Consider the following 27,710-nt stretch of genomic DNA (forward strand, 5'->3'; position numbering starts at 1 on the left):
ACTCTTGATTTCCGCTCAGGTCATGATCTCGGGGTCCTGGGATTAAGCCCCACATTGGGCTCCCTGCTCAGTGAGGAGTCTGCTTAAGGATTTTCCCTCTCCCTCTCTCAAAACAAGTAAATTTTTAAAAAATTTAAAAATATATATTTTATATACTAGAATTATAATTTCTAGGCAATGGCATACAACTACTTAAGCTTTTAAAAGAATAAACTGTTTTAAGAAGGCTAGTGATTGACCTTGTTACCTATGACCAGTCAGGTTAAGGTTGGGGAATGTGATTACTTCTGCCAATTACAAGTGCTAATCCCCTTAAAGGAAGGCAGGAAAAGAGCAGGTCAAAATGAGAGAGATCTAAAATTAAAGATGGAGGGTGCCTGGGTGGCTCAGATGGTTAAGCGTCTGACTTCGGCTCAGGTCATGATCCCAGGGTCCTGGAATCGAGTCCCTGCTTCTCCCTCTGCTTCTCTCTCTCTCTCTCTCTCTCCCTCCCTCTCTGTCTCTCATGAATAAATAAATAAATAAATCTTTAAAAAAAAATAAATTAAAGATGGAAGGGGTGCCTGGGTGGCTCAGTTGGTTAAGCGTCTGCCTTCAGCTCAGGTCATGAGCTTGGGGTCTTGCGTCAGTCTTCCTGCTCAGCGGGGAGTCTGCTTCTCCCTCTCCTTCTGCCTCTTCCCCTGCTCATTCTCTCTCTCCCTATCTCTCTCTCAAATAAATAATAAATAAAATCTTTAAAAAAGAAAAAAAGGATGGAAGCTCTCAGAAATATTGATTAGAAGAAAGAACTTTTTAACAAGTTTCTTTTTCACTTTTGGAAGTTACTTCAAATGTTGGTTTACGTAATTCACTATTTTTGGCCACCATTTGAACAATATGTATTCATCAGAAAATATTTCCTAAATGCCTTGAGATCAGGTATTGGTAAATATACCATATATGAATGTTTTCAGAAGATCAAAAACATAGGATTTAAACTAGATATATTCTGTTCATTTCATGAACATGTTTGTACAACATGCAAGAACCTGGAAATAAGGGTTACCATGTAAAAAATACTGTAATGTAGTTGGGTTAATGGGTTCCTAAGTGAAAAATGAAACTATAATTCCCAAGAGAAACCAGAAAGAACTTGGACGCTTCTATTTCAGGCATGTGCTAATGTGGCTATTATTAGTCGGAGGAGGGAGGTCCTGGAAAATTATTACAGGAATAGGTTACATTTAGCAGTGGTTGTTTATCAAGCTACATTTTAAATTCCATTATGATGAATATTTTAATTGTACCTCCACCCTTGCAAAGAACCGGCTACAATTTGCATTAGCATAGCCCAGGTAACACTTAACTGGCACAGAAATTTCATTGAAAGGCAACATTCTTAATTTATTACCATACTTGCCACAGGAATTCTGCAAACAAAATAATTAAACAAATTTCAAGTAAGAGTTAATAGTAGATAAGTTTATTGTGCTGGGACGGTTGTGGGTTCAGTAAACAGTCACCAAAAAAGTCTAGTTCTATAACGTGCCATTTATTTTTATGTATACCATAACTGATTTAAAAGGAATATAAATGCCTTTTTCCTTAACTGAAGATAGTCTAGTCTTTTATATTGATTAATTATGACAAGATTTGTAAAGTCACAGTAGCTAGTTAAACATTAGAAGATTAATGAGTAAATTTGTTTAATTTCCCTTAATACGCATACAGGGAACAGATAAAAATTCCTCCACCAAGCAAGGAAATATGCATTATGATCTTAAGGTTAAGAGTTACTTAACAAATAACTCTTGATATTAAAGTAGACTCCCACAGAGGGTTTGGCACATCATCACTCTTGGCAAATGTCAATTTCCTTCCTTTTGTCTTCTCTCCTCTCTATTATATTGAATTTTTCTTGTTAAATATCCTACATTTTTGGCTTATCTTTAGATAAGAAGTAAAATTTTAGCAAGCACTGAGTACACCTATGATTATCAGCCAGTCTTCCCACCCTCCTGGATGATGCAGGCTGAAGGGAACACAAGTAAACGTCTGGGAAAAGAGGGCGGTAAACTATAAGAGTAATAGGTGCAGGCAATTAATTGTTTTGGGCAAATTGCAGGCAAAAGTCAAGAGATCTAAACCCTTCCTCCTGCTCCAGTTTAATGTAATTTTATTATTCACAGTAGTTGATTGTGTATGGAAGAGAAAATGTAACAAAGTTTTATTTTTGAATTACATCTTTTGTGTTTACTGTGATCTTGAATAATATCTGAGAGCAGACCTTAGAAGAATGCCTTAGACCAGAGAATGTAAGAATCCAGAACTTGCATTTGGTACTTTCATTCGTTTTTCTTTTTAATAATTTTTATTAGTAGTTCACAATGAAAGCTTTAAGTTTATAATTCTAAAATATAATTAAACATTTACTATTTATAGAAAAGAGAAGAAAGTGGAAGATGTCTATTCAGAAGGGGCTTATGATCCACATTCATGCAAAAGCATGAAAAAAATCAGCTATTTATCCAAAAGATCAAAGTGATTAAATACAAAATAAATAACTCACACAAAAGAGTGATCACAGCAGAGGTGGCTTGGTCAGGGAAGGTTTTCTGAAATGGTAGTTGTGAGCCATTTTTTCCAATACTCACTCTCCTTGAAAGAACTTCATTTGTATTCATTTTCAATGAAACTTTTTCTATAATTTAGTAAAATGCACAAAACATAATTTGCCATCTTAACCATTTTTTAAAAAAAGATTTTATTTATTTGAGAGAGAGAGTGAGTGAGAGAGAGCACAAGTGGGGTGGAGGGGCAGGGGGAAAGAGAGAAGCAGATTCCCCACTGAGCAGGGAGCCCATGTGGGGCTGGATCCCAAGATCATTACCTGAGCCAAGGCAGACGCTTAACCGACTGAGCCACCCAGGTGCCCCTTAACTTTTTTTCCCCCTTAACCATTTTTATGTGTACAGTTCAGTAATGTTAAGTATATTCACATTGTTGGGCAACTAATCTCCAGAACAGCTTTTATCTTGCAAAATTGAAACTCTTTACCCATTAAACAACTCCTCATTCCCCATCCCCTGACCCCCAGCAACCATCATTCTACTTTCTGACTCTATGAATTTGATTATTCTAGGTAACTCATATAAGTGGAATCCTACATTATTGGTCTTTTTGTGACTGTCTTAATTCAATTAACATAATGTGTTGAAGGTTCATCCATGTTGTAGCATGTGTCAGAAATTCCTTCCTTTTAATGCTGAATATTCCATTTTTTTTAAAAGTAGGCTCCACGGGGCGCCTGGGTGGCTCAGTTGGTTAGGCGACTGCCTTCGGCTCAGGTCATGATCCTGGAGTTTCAGGATCAAGTCCCGCATCGGGCTCCCTGCTCGGCAGGGAGTCTGCATCTCCCTCTGACCCTCCCTCCTCTCATGTGCTCTCTCTCTCTCTCATTCTCTCTCTCAAATAAATAAATAAAATCTTTAAAAAAAAATAAATAAATAAATAAATAAAAGTAGGCTCCACGTGGGGCTTGAACTCAAGACCCTGAGATCAAGACCTGAGCTGAGATCAAGAGTTGGATGTTTAACTGACTGAGCCACCCAGGTGCCCCCTGCATATTCCATTGTATAACCTCCTTTTGTCTCTTCGCTCATCATTGAGGGCACTTGGGTTGCTTCCACCTTTTGGCTATTGTGAATACTGCTCTATGAATAAGAGTGTACAGATATCTCTTCAAGACTGTTTTCAGTTCTTTTGGACATATACCCAGAAATGCAGGATCATATGCAATTCTATTCTTAATTTTTGAGGAATTGCTATACTGTTTTTCATAGTGGCTATGCCATTTTACATTCCCACTTACAGTGCATAAGGCTTCCAATTTCTCCACATCCTCACCAACGCTTATTTTCTGTTTCTTGATAGTAGCCATCCTACTAGGTATCAAGTGGTATCTTACTGTGGTTTTTGATTTGCATTTCCCTAATAATTAGTGATATCGGGCATTTTTTTTTTTTTAAGTAGCCTCCATACCCAGCATGGAGCCCAGCATGGAGCCCAACATGGGGCCTGAGCTCATGACTCTGAGATCAAAACCTGAGCTGAGATCAAGAGTCAGATGCTTAGGGACACCTGGGTGGCTCAGTCGTTAAGCGTCTGCCTTCGGCTCAGGTCATGATCCTAGGGTCCTGAGATCTAGCCCTGCATTGGGCTCCCTTCTCGGTGGGAGACCTGCTTCTCCCTCTCCCACTCCCCCTGCTTGTGTTCCCTCTCTCTCTGTGTCTCTCTATCTGTCAAATAAATAAATAAAATCTTAAAAACAAAAAAAGTCAGATGCTTAACTGACTGAGCCAACCAGGTGCCCCCTAGCATCTTTTTATTTTCAATTTTAATTTTACAATGAATACATGTTACCTTAGAAAAAACACAGAATATTTTTATCTAAATAAAGATAAGGAAAAGAAAACTACTTTTAATCACATAAGCATAAGAAAACTACCTCTAACATTTTGTAAGATTTCGTCCCCACTATTTTCTACATACTCATAAAAATGCAAATAATAGGAACCTACTATATTTACTGTATTTTAACCTTAAGAAATTTAATATCACTCTTAATATTCTATGTACATTACAATTTGAAATTACTGTAGACTGTTTCCTTACATGAATTTACTATAATCAGTTTAACCAGACCCCTATTACTTGAGCACTTACATTTTTTAAAAATGTGGACCATTATAAGTAGACCATAATTCTTTTCTTTTCTTTTTTTTTTTTTTTTGACCATAATTCTTTTCTACTTAGGGGGGTGGGAAATAATCTTGAAAAAATTTAGCAAATGTCTACTGTCTCCACCTCAAAAAAAATACTAAGGGCCTTCCACATCTTTCCCCATTTTAAGTCATTACATAGGATTTATAACCTGTTGTCCTTTATTACTATTGTTTCAACAGTTGGATCTATTCCTTGTCCCTAATGTCTCTCATTTGTTTTTTTTATCTATTTAAAAAAATTTTTTTTTAAGATTTTATTTATTTACGAGAGAGAGAATGAGAGAGAGAGAGCGCGAGAGGGAAGACGGTTAGAGGGAGAAGCAGACTCCCTGCCGAGCAGGGAGCCTGACGCGGGACTCGATCTCGGGACTCCAGGATCATGACCTGAGGTGAAGGCAGTCGCTTAACCGACTGAGCCGCCCAGGCACCCTCTCTCTTTTGTTTTAGTTTCCTGTTTTCCAAAAGCCCCTAGATTTGGATTCCTACTTTTTTTTTTCCTTACCTAGAGATCAAATGTGTATGGTTAGGTCTCCAATAATTTTTGAAAGAAAAGTTTTTGTTAACTGGTGGGAATAAGTCTCTTTTAAGAAAGCCTAGTTGTCAGCATTTTAAGAAATTTGAAGGTAAAGCAATCTTGTTGAGTGTGTTTTAGAAATATCCCCATATCTTTTCTTCACCTACCCCCAATCCTATCACAGGTATTAATCTCTTACCTGAGTTATTAAAACAGCCCTGTTTTTTGTGTCTCTCTCTAGCTCCCACCCTACTGAATAAGGATGGCTATGTTGACAAAAAAAAAGTAGACTTCCAAAAGAACAGGAAGTTCATTCCTCATCTCATTTCAGAGTAGGCTTCTGAGTCAGCAGGTGACTCCTCTATGTAGTGATTCAGGGATCCAAACTCCTCCCACCTTGTGTCTCTGCCATCTGCTAGAACCTTTTCCTTACTTGTACAGTTGAGACGGAGTCACCATGTCCATATTTCAGCTGCCAGAAAGAGAGTAGAAAAAGGTTCAGCCTGATCTGAAGGTACTGGTGTGGGTGTGGTGCATCTCACACTCCTTTGGATAGCGCACAGTTGCAAGACTGTACCTACCTTAACAGAGGCTGGGAACGGTAGTCTAGCTGTATGCTCAGGAACAAATAGGAGATTGGGTTTTCATAGACAGCTCTTGGGCTCTGCCACTCTCTCTCAGGCTTGTTCATCCTCTCCCCTCTCAACGCTAGATATCTGAATCCCAAACATCATGTCATTCTCTCGGTTAAAAAAACAAACAAATATTTTATGTATATATGTGTATATATATATAATATAAATATATATTTATACCTGCCTATATACAGTACCCATATATATCATATATATATATGCTCAATGATTTTCTGTCAGTGAACAGCAAATATTTTTATTGCACACTTAATATGTGCTGAATACTGTAGATACAAGGATAAAGAAAATAAAGATTTGGTATTTATCTTCTTGGAACTCCTAGAGGAGCTAAAATTCTGGGGATCATATATAGTTTTTCCTTCTCTCTCACCCTTATACCCAATCCATCTTGAAGATCTGTGAATTTTATTTCCATCCAAAGTACTACTCTGTACCGGTTCCCACCGGTGTCACTACTATAGGTATTTTTTAAAATCCTAAATTACCTAGTTCCTACATAGCCAAATTTATACAGGGCTTTATATGAAATGAGCCATGAATGTGCAGAATGTAGAGGGAAAGGTAGCATTTAATTTTAACTAATTTGTTGACATTATTTTATGTTTATTTTCCCTTTGCTCTTGCTTGAAGGTAGGAGGGAAACATTTTCCACAAATGCTATTGGATCCCTTTTCCTTTGTGGAATGACTAGGTTCATTATCTGAGCTTGTGGTCCATGAGATTTCCTCTGACATTCTTACAACAAACTCCCTTTAATTTGAATTGCTTGAATGACTTTGTGCCTCTAGCCACCAAAGATCCTTCAGTAAAACTTTTTTTTGAAAGATTTATCTTTTAATGTGGCTATTGCATGGTGCTAGATGTTTGAGTGTTACCATATCATCCTGCATGAAAAGGGCTTTGGCTTTGACTGGTGTCCAGTCTGAAGAAGAGCCAGACATCTGTATTTTCTATTGCTGCTGTAACAGCCACAAACAGAGTGGTTTAATAAAATGCCCATTTATTAGTTCACAGTTCTTTAGGTCAGAAGTCTGAAATTATGTCAAATTTTTAAAAAATAACTCTTAGGGGCGCCTGGGTGGCTCAGTCGTTGGGTGTCTGCCTTCGGCTCAGGTCATGATCCCAGGGTCCTGGGATCGGGCCCCGCGTCAGTCTCTCTGCTCAGCAGGAAGCCTGCTTCTCCCTCTCCCTCTGCCCCTGCTTGTGTTGCCTCTCTTGCTGTGTCTTTCTCTGTCAAATAAATAAATAAATCTTTAAAAAAAATGCTTTCTGTTAAAAAAAATAACTCTTAAAACTACATGTAACAGGGCGCCTGGGTGGCTCAGTTGGTTAAGCGCCTGCCTTCCGCTCAGGTCATGATCCTGGAGTCCTGGGATTGAGTCCCACATCGGGCTTCCTGCTCAGCAGGGAGTCTGCTTCTCCCTCTGACCCTCTTCCCTCTCGTGCTCTCTGTCTCTCATTCTCTCTCTCTCTCAAATAAATAAATAAAATCTTTAAAAAAAAAACTAAATGTAACAGTGAAATACAATTAATAGGATTTGTTTTAGTTATGGGACTGAATCATAAGCTCATTCTGAAGTAAGGAAGAGAGGATGGCATTGTAAGGAGACCTCTACCCCGAGCATGATCTCTTGCTAGCTATGTGAGCCAGGTTAAGTTACTTAAGCTCTCCCAGCAGTAGGTAATATATTGCTATATAATAACACCTAAATTATAGATACATTATAAGGTTACATGAAAGTACTTGTAACAAAGCATATGTAAAACTGACATAAAGTAAATGATCAATAAATGTCAAATGAATCCTTTTTTTTTGTTTAAAGGCGATGAAGTCCATATATAATTCTTTTTAGCATTTAGAACCATGAAATGCATAAATCTTAAGAATATGGTTTGATGGGCTTTAACAAATATGTGTTCCTGTGTAACCCACATTCCAATCAAGGTATAGACTTTTTCTGTCACCCCCCGGAAGCTTCCCTGTGCCCCTTTCTCCTACCCTATGAGAGGTAACCAGTGTTCCATCTCTAAAATGTAGTTTTGCTTATTCTTGAAACTTATATAAATAGAACCATACAGTATATACTCTTTTCGTATCTGGTGTTTCTTTCTTTCTTTTTTTTTTAAATCAGAATAATGTCTGTGGGATTCATCTGTGCTATTGTGTGCTCCAGATGTTCATTCCTCCATCTTGCTGAGTAGTATGAACATAGGACAATTTGTTTATTTATTCCCCTGTTGATGGATATTTGGGTGTTTCCAGTTATGCATAAAGCTGCCCTAAACATTAGTGAACACAATTTCTGGTGAATATAAGTTTTAATTTCTCTTGTGTAAATACCTGGGAGTGGAATTTCTGGGTCATATGGTAGATATATGTTAAACTTAATAAGAAACTGAAGGACGGGGCGCCTGGGTGGCTCAGTTGGTTAAGCGACTGCCTTCGGCTCAGGTCATGATCCTGGAGTCCCGGGATCGAGTCCCACATCGGGCTTCCTGCTCAGCGGGGAGTCTGCTTCTCCCTCTGACTCTCTTCCCTCTCGTGCTTTCTATCTGTCATTCTCTCTCTAATAAATAAATAAAATCTTTAAAAAAAAAAAAAAAAGAAACTGAAGGACGGTTTTCAAAAGTGGGCATACCAGTTTATGGTCCTACCAGCAAAAGGTAAGAATCTTGTTACTCCACTTCCTTGCCAGCACTTAATGCTGTCCTGTTATATGAGGGTGAAGGAAACCAGAATATGTCACCCAAAATATGCCACTTTGGCATATTGATTATTTTGAATTAAAGGCACTTATAAAACAGAAGGTGCAAAGACAGTCTGACCCTTCTTTTTCTCACTGAAAGCAGGAGATAAAACTCCCATGTGAAAGGTAACTTCCCCATACCAGGGGAATTTAAGACTTTCTTGTCAGACCAGAGACGGGAGGAATCTGTGAACAAATCCTATTCCCTTGGTTTTCTCCCATATGTTTGTCTTCCCACACTTAGCTGACCTTTGGAAACCTAAAACTGATTTCCTTTGCCTTTCAGTTCTCTCCAAATTTATTGCTCTTTGTTGACAATGCTATCTAAACTGGAATTCTAAGCTGCCATTTTTAGTACTTTTCACTGAAGTTTCTCCTGCATGATAGGTGCCATGCTCATTAATAAACTGCTTTTCTCTTGTTAATCTGTCTTTTTATAGAGTCCCAATTAAAAACCTAAGATGGGTAAAGGTAAAGTTTTGCCTCCTTTACAACAGGGACTATACCCAATTCTCTCTCTCTTTCCCTCCTTCATGACCCAATAGAACAGGTACTAATATCATCCAAATTATATAAGATGAGGAAATTAAAGTATAAAAATAAGAATTTGCCCCAAATCACACAACTTTCAAATTGTGGTGCAGGTAATTTTACATGGTAGCTTGCCTCCAGTACTGCTCTCCCTCAGACACTTCTTCTCCAGATACAGCTTAAAGAGAGAGCAATAATATATATTCTCATATTTTATATATGATAATAGTATATATTTCATTCTTTATGTACGAACGAAGAGTTGGCCTAAATAGATGATCTTATGAATTTGCCACTTGTGCCCCCTGCTCTTCTAAATTTCCTGGTGATTTTTCAAAACTTTGGATGCTAAGGTGTATTTTGTTCAACCTGGGTCATGAAAATCATGCCAAAGACGGAAGTCAGGACTGAAGAACATCTGTTGAGGTAGGTGACAATATGGTTAGGTGACAATACTTTCAACATCAAACATCTGGTTACTGTTTTACACAGAGTGTAGCTGCTGTATAAGTAGAAAATATCTGTGAATCATTTGCTAAACAAGTTAGCTTTCTTATTTTGTAATTACTAGTCCCTGTAATCACATTTCATGCAAGAAGAATGAGTGGTACAGAAAAGAGAAAACATAAATTTGAAATATTTTTCCAGTTTTAGGACGCAACAGATATAAATATAAATGTGCGTATATTTGAGTGTGTGAATACGTGTGTATTTATTTATTTAAACATAGTTTACTCAAAGATTTTCTTTGTCCTTTCCCATACTCTGTGAAGACAAATGAGAGCATTTTTGTTTGCTATTATCTGAGGTCCACCCTGAAAACAATCAAAATTCAGAATTTAGATTTAGTAGTAGAAAATTTAAAAATCTATTAAGATACATAAATTATAAAGATGATATTCTTACAGGTCCTCAGCAGTTCTGAGAATATCTTATATCTTACCGTAAAATCAATTTGTTTTGCCTGTTTATTCAAAAAGAAGCTTTTAAATTCCCAATCCTGATTTTATACAATTGTATAATTAATGGTGATAATCACATTATGGAGGCAGATTTATATGCATGTGGGAGGTGGTGGTGATGGGGAGGCCCCAAAAGAAGTTATAAATAAAGGAAATAAAATTCTATTTTTTGGAGTTAAATTACAAAAATGATACATCCTGATTTCAAATAGGGATATGTCACTTAAAAAAAAAAAGACTTCTTGGATTGTAAGACAGAAGTGAAATTGAGTTTATTTTTGTAGCTAAAGAAAAAATGTCAGAAGAGGAATTGATTATCCTTTTAAACAAAGGAAAAGAGAAATTACTAAAAATTTCCCTATGCTGGGACGCCTGGGTGGCTCAGTTGTTAAGTGTCTGCCTTCTGCTCAGGTCATGATCCCAGGGTCCTGGGATCGAGCCCCGCATTGGGCTCCCTGCTCGGCAGGAAGCCTGCTTCTCCCTCTCCCACTCCCCATGCTTGTGTTCCCTCTCTTGCTGTGTCTCTGTCAAATAAATAAATAAAATCTTTAAAAATTTCGCTGTGCTCATTTGACACGGCTCGGGGGAGAAAATTATTTGCAGCACTTCAGAAATCCCTTCCCTAAGGGCAAATCCAATCCAAGTTTGAAAGTGGGTTCTTCAAGATCTCTTACTAGTAATCATTCAGGTTATTCCATTTCCCTGTCCACTATTCAACCTTGTGGTCATAATTTTTCTTTCTTCCCATGGAAGTGTGCCCATTGGGAGAAAATGTGCTGGCATGTTAACTTTTCTAGTCTCTGTAGCAGGTATATTTTTTATTATAAATCCAAACATAGACACTCGGTCTTTATGCACTAGCCCCCTTGAGCTGGTTAATCTAAACCTGCCCAAGCTAACCTTTCAGCATTCAGGGGGTAAGAGTCAGACTCTACAGGCACCTTAGTGAAGTTATCAAGTCAATGGCACAAATCACACATTTTCCACCAAAGAACTCTGCGTCATTGAGCACAGGTTTCTTTCAGAAATATCAACACAGTTGCTGCTCATCTCAAGAATCCACTGAGGTATTGTGAAGTAATCATGGAGGGCTTTTCTCTCCTACAAAAAAAGATAAGATAGACGTTTATTAATTGACAGAATCAAATTAACAAGAACGCAAATAGTTTTGTTCAGCTATTATAAAGTACCTTTCCATCTTGCAGATGGAATGAACTCTAATGATGAAAAGGAAAGCCTTATCTCTAAAATAGTCTTAAAAATTAGATGAAGACAAACCTGATGAAATATTCAAACTCTTAAACTATTTAAATTGATTTCTTTGTGGGTTATTAAAAAAACAAAAATATCAGTTATTTGGGAGGTAAGTTTTTGAAAACCATATTTTTAAAGATTTTATTTTTTTGACCAAGAATGAGAGAGCACAAGTGGGGGAAACAGCAACAGAGGGAGAGGGAGGAGTAGGCTCCCTGCTGAGCAGGGACCCTGACCTGGGACTCCATCCTAGGACCCCGGGATCATGACCTGAGCCAAAGGCAGACGCTGAATTGACTGAGCCACCCTGGCGCCCCTGAAAACCATTTATGTATCTTGAATGGAAGAGATGAGAAATACCAAAATCAAACTATTTTTGCAATTGCTATACAGAAATTTTTTAAAAAGTATTATAAATATCCCTAAGGTTAATATAAAAACCCGAGTCTTCTATAATAAATCCTATTCTGTGTGAGAACCTACAACAGGTTCATTCTTCGGAGAAGTAAATTTGTCAGAAGTTACTTGGAAGTGCAATTCTAATTTCAGGTAAAATGGAAGAGGTAATGATAATGTTAACTGACATTTAAAATTAATGCTCTCTTTATGTCTCAGAAATTTGATCTTTCCAATAGTCCTCATTTACAGATGAAACACCTAGGGCCTGGAGAAGTTAAGTAAGGTGCCCAGAGTCACAATACCCAACAGCGGTGGAGCAGGGATTCCCACCTAGACAGCTTAACTCCAGAGCTCATTTCTCCATCACTACAGTATGTCCCAGAACAATTGATACTTATGTTAAAATGTAGTACTTTGAACCTGTTTCATTAGTGTTACATAAGAGAATTCTAGGTAAAGAATTGTTGACTGAGCTGTTAAGTACAGCTAAAATTTCAAGTAGGAACTTGAATACTCTGATAATCCTTAATGATTGTTGGTAAATCAATTCAATTCAGTTCTTTACATTTAACATTTTTAAAGTATATTTATTTTTAATTGTTTTAATTTTTTATTTTTTTAAAGATTTTATTCATTTATTTGACTGAGAGAGGGAACACAAGCAGGCACAAGCAGGGAGAGTGGGAGAGGGAGAAGCAGGCTTCCTGCTGAGCAGGGAGCCCAACGCAGGGCTTGATCCCAGGACCCCGGGATCATGACCTGAACCGAAGGCAGATGCTTAACTGACTGAGCCACCCAGGCACCACTTTCTTTTTTTCTAAAGATTTTATTTATTTATTTGTCAGAGAAAGACGGGGAGAGAGCACATAAGCAGGAGGAGTTGTAGGCAGAGGGAGAAGCAGCCTCCCTGCTGAGCAAGGAGCCTGATGAAGGACTCAATCCCGGGACTCTGGGATTATGACCTGAGCCGAAGGCAGACGCTTAACCAACTGAGCCACCCAGGCGTCCCACCACTGTTCTACTTTCTCTCTCTGAATTTGCCTCTTCTAAGTATCTCTACAAGTGAAATCATGCTATATTTGTCCTCTTGTGTCTGATTTCTTTCACTCAGCATAACGTTTTCAAGGTTCATTCATGTTGTAGCATGTGTCAGAATTTCATTCCTTTTTTTTTTTTTAGGATTTTATTCATTTATTTGAGAGAGAGAGAGAGGACGAGTATGGGGGAGGAGCAGAGGGAGAGGGAGAAGCAGACTCCCTGCTGAGCAGGGAGCTCAACACAGGGCTCGTTCCCAGGACCCCGGGATCATGACCCGAGCAGAAGGCAGACGCTTAACCAACTAAGCCACCCAGGTGCCCCAGAATTTCATTCCTTTTTATTTTTTTTAAGATTTTATTTATCCGACAGTGAGAGACACAGTGAGAGAGGGAACACAAGCAGGGGGAGTGGGAGAGGGAGAAGCAGGCTTCCCGCGGAGCGGGGAGCCCGATGCTGGGCTCGATCCCAGGACCCTGGGATCATGACCCGAGCCGAAGGCAGACGCCCAACGACCGAGCCACCCAGGTGCCCCAGAATTTCATTCCTTTTTAAGGCCAAATAATATTTCATTGTATTTATATACCACATTTTATCCATTCATATGTTGATGGACATTTGGGCTGTTCCTGAATTTATTAACACCCATGCCAATAGTAAAAAATAAAATAATAATCGAATCTCCATTATTTGAGTTGATTCTATGCCTCAAAATCTTCCTTCCAACCCTGCTTGATTTCAGAAGTGACGTCTATTCTTAGGCTAACTACCCCTCACTGCCAGCTCCCATTCTATTTACTCTAGGGATTTTTCTACTGAAAAGAAAAAAAAATGTAGTGACTCCCAAAGTAGGAACTTAGAACCATTTCCCTAATTGGCTATGTATACCTTCCCCCCGCCCCCCTGCCGCCACAATCTGCTCGCTATTGTTTGCCCAACACTTAAGGAGTGGGAAGTAGTTTTGTTTTAAAGCAATTAGATAGGGCACCTGGGTGGGTGGCTCAGTTGTTAAGCATCTGCCTCCGGCTGGGGTCGAACCCCCCATCGGGCTCCCTGCTCGGCAGGAAGCCTGCTTCTCCTTCTCCCACTCCCCCTGCTTGTGTTCCCTCTCTCGCTGTGTCTCTTTCTGTCAAATAGATAAATAAAATCTTTAAAAAAAATAAATAAAGCAATTAGATAATCTGGCAATGACTAGAAAAGGATTATTGTAAACCAGTTTCTTCTTTCAAATTAAATTGACCTTATCTAGATTAAAAAATTATTTACTACTTGCCTCTTTACTTTCCTGTCTTCTCTAGTAGATAATTAATGGGCAGGGACTGTGTCCCCAAGACCTATCACAAAAGCCAGTCACATTTTAGGGCTTTGTAAGTGTACATTAGATGAAAGAATAAACAACTTTATCTACCCAGATCTACAGAAAATCTGCATTTCTCCTCTTGAACTTGAGTTACTTAGGAAAAAGACTAGAAGAGTGAACTAAATGAGGATCATACTTAATTTCTAGAGGAAGGCCTTGTTTAAGGCTCTGCACTAGGAGCCTTTGGGGTTGGCCAGTGATTTGGGAAAGATTTAATGGCAAAGTGTCACAGGCAATGGCAATGTAGGCCCAGATCAGTCTTTTCATTTGATCATGGGCATGATTGCTCTATTTTCCAAATCCAAATTCATGATGTATAACCTGAAAAAGAAATTTACCCCAACATGTGAATTTGCTTATATCAAAATTTACAGTAGCATAAGAGTTCTATGTAGCTATTTATAGGTTATTTATTACAAGGTATAAAAAACATGGTCCAGGGCGCCTGGGTGGCTCAGTTGGTTGAGCGACTGCCTTCGGCTCGGGTCATGATCCTGGAGTCCCGGGATCGAGTCCCGCATCGGGCTCCCTGCTCGGCGGAGAGTCTGCTTCTCCCTCTGACCCTCTTCCCTCTCATGCTCTCTATCTCTCATTCTCTCTCTCTCAAATAAATAAATAAAATCTTTAAAATAGGAAAAAAAAAAAAAAAAAAAACATGGTCCAGGAAATCTCCTTACTCCCTTTTGAGTCTACTTGCCTTTTTTTTTTCTAGGTTTTTTGTTTGTTTTTTTAGATTTATTTATTTGAGAGAGAAAGAGAGAGAGAGAGAGTGCAGGGGATAGGGGCAGAGGAAGAGGAAGAGAGAATCCCAGACTCCAGGCTCAGCAAAGAGCTCAAAGCCTTGAGATCATGACCTGAGCTGAAACCAAGAGTCAGACATTTAACCGACTGCACCACCCAGGCACCCCAGTACTAGATTTTTTTTTTAATGATTATATTATAGAAAATTACACATAAGGGCACCTGAGTGGCTGAGTTGATTAAGCATCTGCCCTCAGATCAGGTCATGATCCCGGGGTCCTGGGATTGAGCCCCGCATCGGGCTCCTTGCTCAGTGGAGAGTCTGGTTCTCCATCTCCTCCTACTTTTCCCCCCGCTCTTCCCCCCCCCCCCTCGTGCTCTCTCTCTCTCTCTCTCTCTCTCTCTCGCTCTCAAATAAATAAAATCTTTTAAAGAAATAAAAGAGAATTACATGTAGAAAAATAGGCCATGAATCCCCACATTCACATCCTCCATCTTCAGTAGTTTATCAGCTTCTGGATAAACTTGCTTTATCTCTGCCCTACTCATTCCCCCTTCCTGGAAGGATATTTGAAGCAAATCCCAAACCGTCCCTTCATATCATCGTTTCACCCATAAATATTTCAGTATGTTTTTCTAAAAGATGTGAACTCTTAAAAAATTTTTTTTCTTAGTATAGTTGACAATGTTACATTAGTTTGAGGTGTACAACAGTGATTCAACTTCTCTCTACATTATGCTCTGTTCACCATAAGTGTAGCTCCCATCTGTCACCATACAACGCTATGACAGTAACATTGACTATATTCCCTATGCTGTGCATTTTGTCCCTGTGATTTATTCATTTAATAACAGGAAGCATGTACCTCCCACTCCCCTTCACCCATTTTGCCCACCCTTCACCCCCCTTTCCTCTGGTAACCATCAGTATGTTCTCTGTGTTTATAGGCCTGATTCTGCTTTTTGTTTATTCATTTGTTTTTTTGGGTTCCACACGTGAATAAAATCATGATATTTGTCTTTCTCAGTCCGGCTCTATTTCACTTAGCATAATACCCTCTAGGTCCATCCATGTTGTTGAAAATGGCAAGATCTCATCCAGTCTTATGGCTGTGCAATATTCCATTGTATGTATATACCACATTTTCCTTATCCATTCATCTATCATTGGACACGGGTTGCTTTTATACCTTGTTTATCATAAATAATGTTGCAATAAATATAGAGGTGTATATATCTTTTTGAATTTGTGTTTTTGTTTCCTTGGGTGAATACCCAGGAGTGAAATTATTGGATCGTATGGTATTTCTCTTTTTAATTTTTTGAGAAAACTCTGTACTGTTTTTCATAGTGGCTGTACCAATTTACATTCCACCAACAGATCACAGGTTTTCCTTTTTCTCCATATCCTCACTAATACTTGTTATTTCTTGTCTTTTTTTTTTTTACTTTAGTCATTATAACAGGTGTGAAATGATATCTCATTGTGGTTTTGATTTGCATTTCCCTGATGATTAGTGATGTTGAGCATCTTTTCATGTATCTGTTGGCCATGTGGATGTCTTCTTTGAAAAATGTCTATTCAGGTCCTCTGCCCATTTTTTAATTGGATTGTTTGGTTTTCTAGTGTTGAGTTCTTTATATATTTGGATATTAACCTCTTATCAGATACATCACTTGCAAATATCTTCTTCCATTAAGTTGGTTACCTTTTTGTTTTGTTGATGGTTTCCTTCACTGTGCAAAAGATTTTTATTTTGATGTAGTACCAGTAGTTTATTTTTGCTTTTCTTTTCCTTGCCTTAGGACATATACCTAGAAAAATGTCGTTATGTATGGCTGATGCCAGAGAAATTACTGTCATGTTCTAAGACTTTTATGGTTCCAGTTCTCACATTTAGGTCTTTAATCCATTTTGAGTTTATTTCTGTGTATGGTATAAGAAAGTGGTCCAGGTTCATTCTTTGGCATGTAGCTGTCCAGTTTTTCCAGCACCATTTATTGAAGAGTCTGTCTTTTCTCCATTGTATACTCTTGCCTCCTTTGTCTCAGATTAATTGACTCTATAAGCATGGGTTTATTTCTGAACTCTCTATTCTCTTCCACTGATCTATTTGCTTATTTTTGTGCCAGTACCATACTGTTTTGATTATTACAGCTTTGTAGTATGTCTTGAAATCTGGAATTCTGATACCTCCTTTGTTTTTCTTTCTCAAGATGGCTTAGGGTATTTGGGATCTTTTGTGGTTCCACACGAATTTTAATATTATTTGTTCTGGGTCTGTGAAAAATGCTGTTGGTATTTTGATAGGGATTCCATTGAATCTGTAGATTGTTTTGGGTAGTATGGACATTTTAACAATATTAATTCTTCCAGTCAATAAGCATGGGATATCTTTCCATTTTTTGGTGTCCTCTTCAATTCTTTCATCAATGTTTTATAGTTTTCAGGGTACAAGTCGTTCACCTCCTTGGTTAAGTTTGTTCCTAGGTATTTTATTCTTTTTGGCACAATTATAAGTGGAATCATTTTCTTAGTTTCTCTTTCGGCTACTTTGTTATTAGTGTAGAGAAACACTATCAACTGGGATGCCTGGGTGCCTCATTCAGTTGAGTGTCTGCCTTCATTTGGCTCAGGTCATGATCTCAGGGCTCTGGGATTGAGTCCCACATTGGGCTCCTTGCTCAGCAGGGTTAGGGAGCCTGCTTCTCCCTTGGCCTGCTGCTCCCTCTGCTTTACTCTCATTTTCTCTCTCTCTCTCTCTGACAAATAAATAAAATCTTAAAAAAAAAAAAGAAACACTATCAATTTCTGGGTATTCATTTTGCATCCTGTAGCTTTACTAAATTCATTTATTCCTTCTAGTGAGGGTTTTTGTTTTTTTTTTTTTGGTGGAGTCTTTAGGGTTTTCTATGTATAGTATCATGTCATCTGCAAATAGTGAGTTTTACCTCTTCTTTACCAATATGGGTGCCTCTTATTTCTTTTTCTCTCTGATTTCTGTGGCTATTACTTCCAGTACAATGGTGAATAAAAGTGGCAAGAGTGGACATTTTTGTCTCATTCCTGATCTTAAGGAAAAGCTCTCAATTTTTCACCATTGAGTATGATGTTAGCTGAATGAGCTTTTAATGTATTATTGAATGTGGTTTGCTAATATTTTGTTGAGGATTTTTACATCTATTTTCATCAGGGATATTGTTCTGTAGTTTTTTTTTTCTTTTGTGGTGTCATTGTCTGGTTTTGGTATAAGGATAATGTTGGTCTTATAGAATGTATGTGACAGCTTTCCTTCCTCTTCTATTTTTTGAAATAGTTCAAGGAGACTAGATATTAAATCTTCTTTAAATGTTTGATAGCATTCACCTGTGAATCTATCTGTTCCTGGATTTTTATTTTTTGGTAGTCCTTTTTATTACCAATTCAATTTCATTACTAATAATTGGTCTCTTCAGATTTTCTATTTCTTTCTGATTCAGTTTTGGAAGATTGTATGATTCTAGGAATTTATTCACTTATTGTCCAATTTGTTCACATACAATTGTTCATAGTATTCTCATAATCCTTTGTATTTCCATGATATCAGTTGTTACTTCTCTTTCATTTCTGACTTTATTTATATTCAGGTTCTTTCTCTTTTTTTCTTGATGAGTCTGGCTAATTGTTTATCAATTTTGTTGATCTTTTCAAAGAACCAGCTCTTGGTTTCACTGAATTTTTCTTTTTTTTATTTTTTTATTTATTTTATTTTTTTTTGTTAAAGATTTTATTTATTTATTCATGAAAGAGAGAGAGAGAGAGGCAGAGGGAGAAGCAGGCTCCCAAGGAGTAGGGAGCCTGATGTGGGACTCAATCCCAGGACCCTGGGATCATGACCTGAGCCGAAGGCAGATGCTTAACCATCTGAGCCACCCAGGCACCCTATTGTTTTTTTTTTTAAAGGTTTATTTATTTATTTGAGAGAGAGAACAAGCTCACATAGATGGGGGGAGGGGCAGCGGGAGAGAGAGAATCTCAGGCAGACTCCCCGCTGAGCCTGGAGCCTGACATAGGGCTCAATCCCACGACCCTGAGATCACGACCTGAGCTGAAATCAAGAGTCAGATACTTAACCAAGTCACCCAGGCACCCCCTTTTTTCTACTGTCTTTTTTTCTATTGTATTGTGTTTTTAGCCTCTATGTCATTTATTTCTGCTCTGATCTTTTTTTAAAATATTTTATTTATTTATTTGTCAGAGAAGAGAGAGAACATAAGCAGGGGGAGTGGCAGGCAGAAGGAGAAGCAGGCTTCCTGCTGTGCTGGGAGCCCAATGCAGGACTCAATCCCAGGACCCCAGGATTATGACCTGAGCCAAAAGGCAGATGCTTGACCCACTGAGCCACCCAGGCATCCCTCTGCTCTGATCTTTATTATTTCCTTCTTTCTACTCACCTTGGGCCTCGTTTGTTCTTTTTCTAGCTCCTCTAGATCTAAGGTTAGATTATTTGAGCTTTCACTTATCTCTTGTGATAGGCCTGTATTGCTATATACTTCCCTCTTAGAACTGCTTTCTCTGTGTCCTGAAGATTTTGGACCATTGTGTTTTCATTTGTCAAGACAGAGCTCTTTTTCAAGATAATTAAAATTCCTTTATTATGATCCATGATTTCTTGATATTATAAAATATCTAGTGTTCATATTCTTGATTGCCATATATGTAATTTAGTTTATTTGAATCGATATCCTTGGAAAGTCCATACATTACAATCGGTTGATACATCACTTAAAATTCTCTTAATCTATAGCTTCCTATTTAGTCTCCTTTTATTCCTTCAAACCAACCTTTGTTTAGAGAAACCATGTTGTTTGCCTCATTGAGTTTTTCACATCCAGATTGTGCTGATTGCATTGCTCTAGTGTAGTTAACATGCTCCTCTGCTTTTAGTTTCCAGAAATTGTTAGATTTAAGCTTGATCAGATTCACTTCTGAATTTTTTGTCAAGACTTTAAAAGGTAGTATTACGTACTTTCATAAGAAGGTACATAATGTCTGGGGGCGTCTGGCTGGCTCAGTCAGTGGAGCATATGACTCTTGATCTCAGGATTCTGAGTTCAACATCATGTTGGGTATAGAGATTGCTTGAAAATAAAACCTTAAAAAGAAAAAAGAAGGTACATAATGTTTGTTTCACTCTCTGTGATTTAAGCAGCTGTTGATAGTCATTGCCTAGATCCTTTTGTTTACTAAGAGTTGCAAAATGGTGATTTTTTTCCACTGAAGATTTCTTCTAATCCTTAAATATTCTTTAAAAACACTGTTTTTAGGAGTACCTGGGTGGCACAGTTGGTTAAGTGTCTGACTCTTGGTTTTGGCTCGGGTAGTGATCTCAGGGCAGTGAGATCAAGCCCTGTGTTGGGCTCCACGCTCAGTGTGGAGTCTGCTTGAGACTCTCTCCCCCTCTCCCTCTGGCCCTTCCTACTGCATGCTCTCTCTCAAAATAAATAAGTAAATATTTTTAAAAATACTGTTTTTAAAGGTTTTACTGGGGGGCGCCTGGGGGGCTCAGTTGTTAAGCATCTGCCTTCGGCTCAGGTCATGATCCCAGGTCCTGGGATTGAGCCCCACGTCGGGCTCCCTGCTCCATGGGAAGCCTGCTTCTCCCTCTCCCACTCCCCCTGCTTGTGTTCCCTCTCTTGCTGTGTCTCTCTCTGTCAAATAAATAAATAAAATCCTTAAAAAAAAAAAAACACAACTTAACTGGGGGCGCCTGAGTGGCTCTTTCATTAAACATCTGCCTTCAGCTAGGGTCATGATCCCAGGGTTCTGGGATGGAGCCCTGTGTCAGGCTCCCTGCTCAGCAGGAAGCCTGCTTCTCCCTCTCCCACTCCCCCTGCTTCTGTTCACTCTCTCATTGTGTCTCTCTCTGTCAAATAAATAAATAAAATCTTAAAAAAAAAATAAAGGCTTTATTGTATTTTTTCTTAAAGATTTGCCATACTTTAGATACATATTCACTGACTGCTGGACATTTAGACTTTCTGATTTTTCACTCTTTAAACATTGATGAGATCAACATTCTTGTAAATTTCTTACACATATATCTTTATTTATGTATCTGGTTATTTCTTCAGAATATAGTCTTAGTAGTGGAAGTCTAAGGCATAAACGGCTTTATAGCTTCTTCCTACATACTTAGGTGTCTTCCTCAAAAGCAGCATTTCATTCCTTCCACTGATGAGAATGCCTGTTTCCTATATATCTGTACCGTTCTCACATATTTAATGTGTTTGTATTCCATGTTTTATATTAAATGTAAATTGTAAAAAAAAAAAGTAAATTGTAATATAAGTTAGGAATGTATCTACTATAAATACAAGAAAATGCAAGGTTTGTTATTTTACAAAATGCATAGAAGTAAGAAAAAGCAATTGCTTACATATGAGAAAATTAAAAATTTGTTGAAATTTCAAAACTGGAAAATTATTGAACTACTTTGTGGGCCTCATGTTTATTCACCTATTGTTTTCAGAAATTCGTGGTAAGTATAGAGTAGCTTTGTGTGTGTGTGTGTGTGTGTGCACGCGCGTGCGCGTGCACTATTTAATGTTCTAAAAATTTTGAAGTAATGTCTTTTTAAAAAAGTAAATTTCTGACTATAAATATAATATGCTAATGGCAAAATGCTGCTCTAAGGAATAGTATCTTAGAAATAATGCCCCAGACTCTGTGACTACCATTTTGTAATTTTAAAAGTTTCCTTTAACTGGCTATTATAAGGAAAGTTATCTGATTTCTTTCCCTGTAAGCTTAGGGGTTTTGAGATGTGGATTTAGAGTTTAACTTTATGGTTTACTAGATATGTATGTCCTTGTGACTTAGTTTCTTCAGGGCTGATATTCAACCGGGAGGCACTGCAATGGCTATTTCGGTAGATTAAAGCTGTATCCGTTGTTAAACCTCTGAGCATCATCACTGGGGATACAAATATCAACCTTCTGACTTTCTTTGTGGGTTCAAGGGCTGGTCTGAAGGTAGTGAGTTATTTCAATTGATTGTTCACAGTCAGTTACAGATCAAACTCTTTGTGGGTCCAAGGATACTCATCTGAATCCCAACAGACCCCTTTTTTCACTTTCTAGCTGTGGAAATTGTCAAACTTTTCCTGCTTAGCAGAATTGCTGAGAGCGGCAGTGATACCCCAGTGGGGGAAAATATTTACAGTGACCATGGATATGTGTAGGATCTGCAAGGGGGCAATTTAACCTCTGCAATGGTCATGTGGCTTTTACAAAACAATTTGGTGAAGGATGTACTTTCTTACACATGTGGTTTGTTTTTTAGCCTTTTAGGAAACAAAATTGGGAAGTTTACTGCTTAAGATTAGTCTTCTTCAGAACTTTTAATGGGACTTATGGGTATGTTATTTTAGGGTTTATTCATATCTCAAGTTTTGGGAAATGGTCAAGCATGCATTTAAAAATCAATGCTTGGACAAATCATTTATGATTCTACTTATAGGAGGTATCTGACACAGTCAAACTTAGAGAAGCAGAAAATAGAATGGTGATCACCAGGGGACAGGGAGATGGAAGTTGATGTTCAATGGGTATGCATTTACAGTTATGCAAGATCTATGAGTTCTAGACATCTCCTGTAGGACAGAGTGCATATAGTCAGTAATACGGTGTTGTACACTTAGAAACTTAAGAGGGTGGATCTCGTGTTAAGTGATCTATACTAGAAATTTTATTTTTATTTCTTTTTAAAGCAAAGGGGCACAGGGAAACTTTCAGGGGTGTTGGATGTGTTTATTACCTTGATTTGTGGTGATGGTATCACAGGTGCTGATGTATGTCCAAACTCATCACATTGTATATGTTAAATATGTACAGGTTTTTATGTATTGATTATACTTTAATAAAGCTATAAAAAATCAGTGCTTGTTATAACAACGGATCAAATCCAAATGTGATCTGTATCTGAGTTAATAGTATTGTACCAACTGCAATTTCCTAGTTTTGAAAATATATTATGTTTTTTTAAAAGATTTTATTTATTTGAGAGAGAGAGAGAGCATGAGAGGGGGGAGGGTCAGAGGGAGAAACAGACTCCTTGCTTAGCGGGGAGCCCGATGCAGGACTCGATCCTGGGACTCCAGGATCATGACCTGAGCTGAAGGCAGTCGCTTAACCAACTGAGCCACCCAGGTGCCCTATATTATGTTAAAATAAAAAAAAAAACTTAACATTAAGGTATTAAATATTATTTTTTTAATTTTTGATAACCATTCTTTTCAATCATCTATGCTATTTACACAACCTTTTTGCTTCTGTTCCTCCCAGGTAATTAGTAACTTCCTGACCTATTACTTTTCACACATTCTCCATGTTTACATGATCACATACAAATACTGCATTTTTGGGGGTGCCTGGGTGGCTCTGTTTGTTAAGTGTCCAACTCTTGATCTCAGCTCAGGTCCTGATCTCAGGGTCGTGAGTTGAAGCCCTGCATTGGGCTCCACGTTGGGTGTGGAGCCTACTTAAAAAAAAAAAAAAAAACCCAAAACCAAATACATGCATTTTTGGTTTATTTCATAACAATGTGATTAGATTATATATACTTTCACGCAGGTTGTTATTTTTACTTGAAAATACATTGGGGGGGGGGAAATGTCTTCAAACAAACTAACGGATATAGATGGAACTCAGTCCTTTTAATTGCTCCACAATAGTCAGTGTATCACAGTTTATTAAACCATTCCCTATTGATCCATTTCCTTCCTTCCTTCCTTCCTTCCTTCCTTCCTTCCTTCCTTCCTTCCCTTCCCTTCCCTTCTTTCCTTCCTCCCTTTCCTTCCTCCCTTTCCTTCCTTCCTTCCCTCCTTCCCTTCCCTTCTTTCCTTCCTTCCTTCCTTCCCTTCCTTCCCTTCCCTTTCCTTCCTTCCTTCTTTCCTTCCTTCCTTCCTTCCTTCCTTCCTTCCTTCCTTCCTTCCTTCCTTCCTTCCTTCCTTTCAAGTAGGCTCCATGCCCAATGTGGGGCTTTAACTCAGGACCCCAATATCAAGAGTCGCATGCTCCACTGACTGAGCCAGGCAGGTGCCCCAGATATCCATTTTCTTCCCAATGTTTTGCTGCTCAAATATTGTTGAAATACATATCTTTTATATACTTTGGACTGATGCTTTTATATCTATGGGATAAATTCTCAGAGGATGGGATTACTAGATTGAAAGAATATAAATTTAAAGAAAATTTTGTTTAGATATTTTCAGACTTCTTTCCAAAATGGTGGCATTATTTTACATTTCCAGTAGCAAAGGATGAGAATACACTTTTCCTTGCATCCCTACCAGCAGAGGTATTATATTAGTTTATAATTGTTGTGAATTTGGTGAGAAGTTATATCCCACTGTTATATTAATTTACATTTCCCTGACAATTGTGAGGTTGAGCAGGCTTGCAAAGTTTGTTGATCATTTGGATTTTTTTGCATGTGAGTTGCTTTTCATAGCTTTAGGCCTTTTTTCCCATAGGATTGTTTTTGTCATTTTCTCAATAATTTGTAAAAGCTCCTTGTATATTGCAGATATTAACCACTTATCTTTCATATGTGTTGCAAATCTTTCCCCTAAGCTATTTTTTTTGCCTTTGTCTATGTTTATGGTATCATTTGCCATATCACATTAAATTTTTTTTAATGTTGTGAACTCTGTCTATATTTTTCTTCAATGACTTTTAGGTTTCCTTTCTTTTCAAAGAAAGTCTCCTCAAACCCTAAATTACACATGTACTGAATTTTTTCCAATGCTTCTGTTATTTAGTTGTTTAAAATTTTTATAAAGTTGTAGTTCTGATTATTTTTATTTATTTATTTATTTTTTGGTGTAGTTCTGATTATTAAGCAATCCTTTCTTGCTTCAAACTCACCCCTCTATATTCTGTTCTGTGTCTCTGCATCTGGGACCCTGCAAACCATGTTTGTACTCTGCTAGCCGGATCCCTGCTAGGCTCTGACAGTGGAAGGCAGGACTAGGAGACTGGAAGAATAAAGGAGGAAGAAGGAAGAAGAAAGATAGAGTCCATAGCACTGCAGCAATGAGTCTTCACCCAGGGGCAACTTCTGGAGCAGTATTCCAGTTTGCAGTTTTTCCAATACTTACACAGGCAGCCCTGTTGCACCACCTCAGAGACAGCAGCCAGTTGGTACCCCCCAACTCTCTGGAGGTATTACCTCCAGCTCTGAGGGCCCCATCTATAACCTTCTAAATTTTACTCATCCCCACTCCTTCCTTTGCTTTCCCAGCCCTTGGGAAAGTGGCTGTTTCCTGCAGTTATTCCTTTGTGCTATCTCAGATCCTTTCTGTCTTTTTTTTTTTCCTTGAGTACATGGTTAACAATTCTTTCTATTAAATTCTCTCTATAAAAATAGCTGGCATGGTTTCTGTTTCCTGACTGGACCCCAAATGTGACTGTCGAATATTTCAATCTTTTCCTTTAGATTTTTTGCATGCCAAGGTTTTGATGTTAGGAATTTTATCGAGGCCAATTTTCTTCTTCTTTAAAATGGCTCACCAATTGTTCTAACAGCATTTATTACCTGACCTATCTTTTTCCTATTGGTTTGGTTTAAGATATTTTTTGACAGGGGCACCTGGGTGGCTCAGTGGTTAAGCGTCTGCCTTCGGCTCAGGTCATGGTCCCAGGGTCCTGGGATCGAGCCCCGCATTGGGCTCCCTGCTCAGCGGGAGTCTGCTTCTCCCTCTCCCACTCCCCCTGCTTGTGTTCCTTCTCTGGCTGTGTCTCCCTCTGTCAAATAAATAAATACAATCTTTAAAAAAAAAAGATATTTTTTGACATAGAACTTTAAAATTTTTATGTAGTTCAAACTTACCAATTCAACCCTCATGATTTCTCTTCTTTGTTCTTATGCTTTGAAAAAGTCCTTTCCTTGTAGGTCAGAAGAATAATCATGCTTATTTTCTTCCTGTGTTCTTGTATCATATTATATCACCTCATTTAGTTTTCAAAGTTTAAAAAATTGAGACCCACCATAAGAATGTATGTCAATGAGTATACATGTTTACATAAATTTGAAACAAAAATTTCATGAAATCATATTTGTGGCAGAGGTTTTTATTACTTACAAAAAATCTCTTATATTTCTTAGTTCCTATACAGTTAGTTAGATACAGTCTGGGTTCTGCCAGAAGGACAGATGTAAGCAGAAGTGCTATATGTAACTTCTAAGAAGTCTCCTCAAATGGAGAGACCATGTCCTTCTCCTTCCTTTTATTTGCTGACTAAAATATGGGTGTGATGGCTGGAACTAGAACAGCCATCTTGAACTATGAGGTGACCTTGGGAATGGAGCAACAAAAGAGAAGCATGTTGGATGTGTGAGAACTTCCTGGAGCAGACACCTCATGCCTAGCCTGCCTATATCTTGATTTTCATGTGAGGAATTAACTTCTTGACTTTAATGTGAGAAACTAATTTATTTTTGTGTGTTTTACTGTTACTCCTAGCCAAATTTAATTCTGGCAAATACATCTTCTGTAGTTTATACTTCTACAAACAAAATGTGAGAGGGCTAGCTTCAACTTTTGAATTTTGATAATCTTAATAAGTAAGAAAAATCATCTTTTTTTTTTTTTTTTACCCTCACACAAGTCCTTTATTGACTACAATGGCAGATTGACATGTACATAAAACACTGTGACAGAGGTGACAGCCTCAGGCCACGGGCAGCTACGAGTACCCTCCATAATGTTTTATGATCTCTGAAATTGTTTGGGAAATCATCAGTGATCCAGTGACAAAAAAAATGGTGAACGTGATGGTCAGAAGGAGGCCCTAGACCAGGGCCCAGATGTTCAGGCACTTGGCGGTGGAGGCATAAGTCTGGGCCCCAGTCATGTCACCCACCATCTTCCAGTCCCTAGACTTCATGGAGTAGGCCAAGGCCACGAAGCCCAGGCAGCACCAGTTCATGAAGATGGTGTTGAACAGGGACCAGACGATGTGGTCGGGCACGGCTGTCTCACTACAGATGTTGATCACAGTGGTCGTCACGGGAGCCGAGCTCTGGGGCGCCCCAAGTACAGCCACCTCGTGCCCCTCCTTGAGCATCTCACAGGTGGTGGTGGGGGACGCCGTTGTGGGCGACCGGGAAGAAGTGCTGGGAGTTGTGGTTCATGGTGGGAGATGGAGCACCTGTGGTGTGGATGTGGATGCCGGACCGTGCTCTGGGCCCTCCCTTCCCCAGTAGTTTCCATTTCTCCAGAGTTTCTATTTCGTCAGAAAAATCATCTTTTAATTTGCGTTTATCTTGTTATATGAATCAGGTTTAATATCTTTTATGTAAGGGTGATTTATATTTCTTTTTCTACAAACTGGAAATAAGTATTTCCAATCAAGTACTTGATCATTTTTTATTCCTAGTTCTTTGTATATTAAGAAAATTAGTCCGGGCGCCTGGGTGGCTCAGTTGGTTAAGCGACTGCCTTCGGCTCAGGTCATGATCCCAGAGTCCCGGGATTGAGTCCCGCATCGGGCTCCCTGCTCAGCCGGCAGTCGGCTTCTCCCTCTGACCCTCTTCCCTCTCATACTATCTCTCATTCTCTCTCTCAAATAAATAAATAAAATCTTAAAAAAAAAAAAAAGAAAATTAATCGTTGGGGCGCCTGGGTGGCTCAGTCGTTGAGCGTCTGCCTTCAGCTCGGGTCATGATCCCAGGCTCCTGGGATCGAGCCCTGCATCGGGCTCC

General features: G+C 38.4%; 1 protein-coding gene across 1 annotated transcript in view; it reads right to left on the reverse strand.

Moving 5' to 3' along the window:
* Window positions 1-11,239: 11,239 nt before the first annotated feature.
* The window catches only part of INVS (inversin), a 248,473-nt gene continuing 232,002 nt past the window's right edge, over window positions 11,240-27,710 (reverse strand). The window contains exon 17 of the mRNA XM_073876648.1: window positions 11,240-11,274. Within this exon, the coding sequence (XP_073732749.1) occupies window positions 11,255-11,274 (20 nt within the window). The 3' untranslated portion in view covers window positions 11,240-11,254. The remainder of the gene's footprint in view (window positions 11,275-27,710) is intronic.

Source organism: Callorhinus ursinus, unplaced genomic scaffold (genome assembly GCF_003265705.2).
Source record: "Callorhinus ursinus isolate GAN/ISIS: 27379988/994484 unplaced genomic scaffold, GSC_fseal_2.0 scaffold24, whole genome shotgun sequence".
NCBI lineage: Eukaryota > Metazoa > Chordata > Mammalia > Carnivora > Otariidae > Callorhinus > Callorhinus ursinus.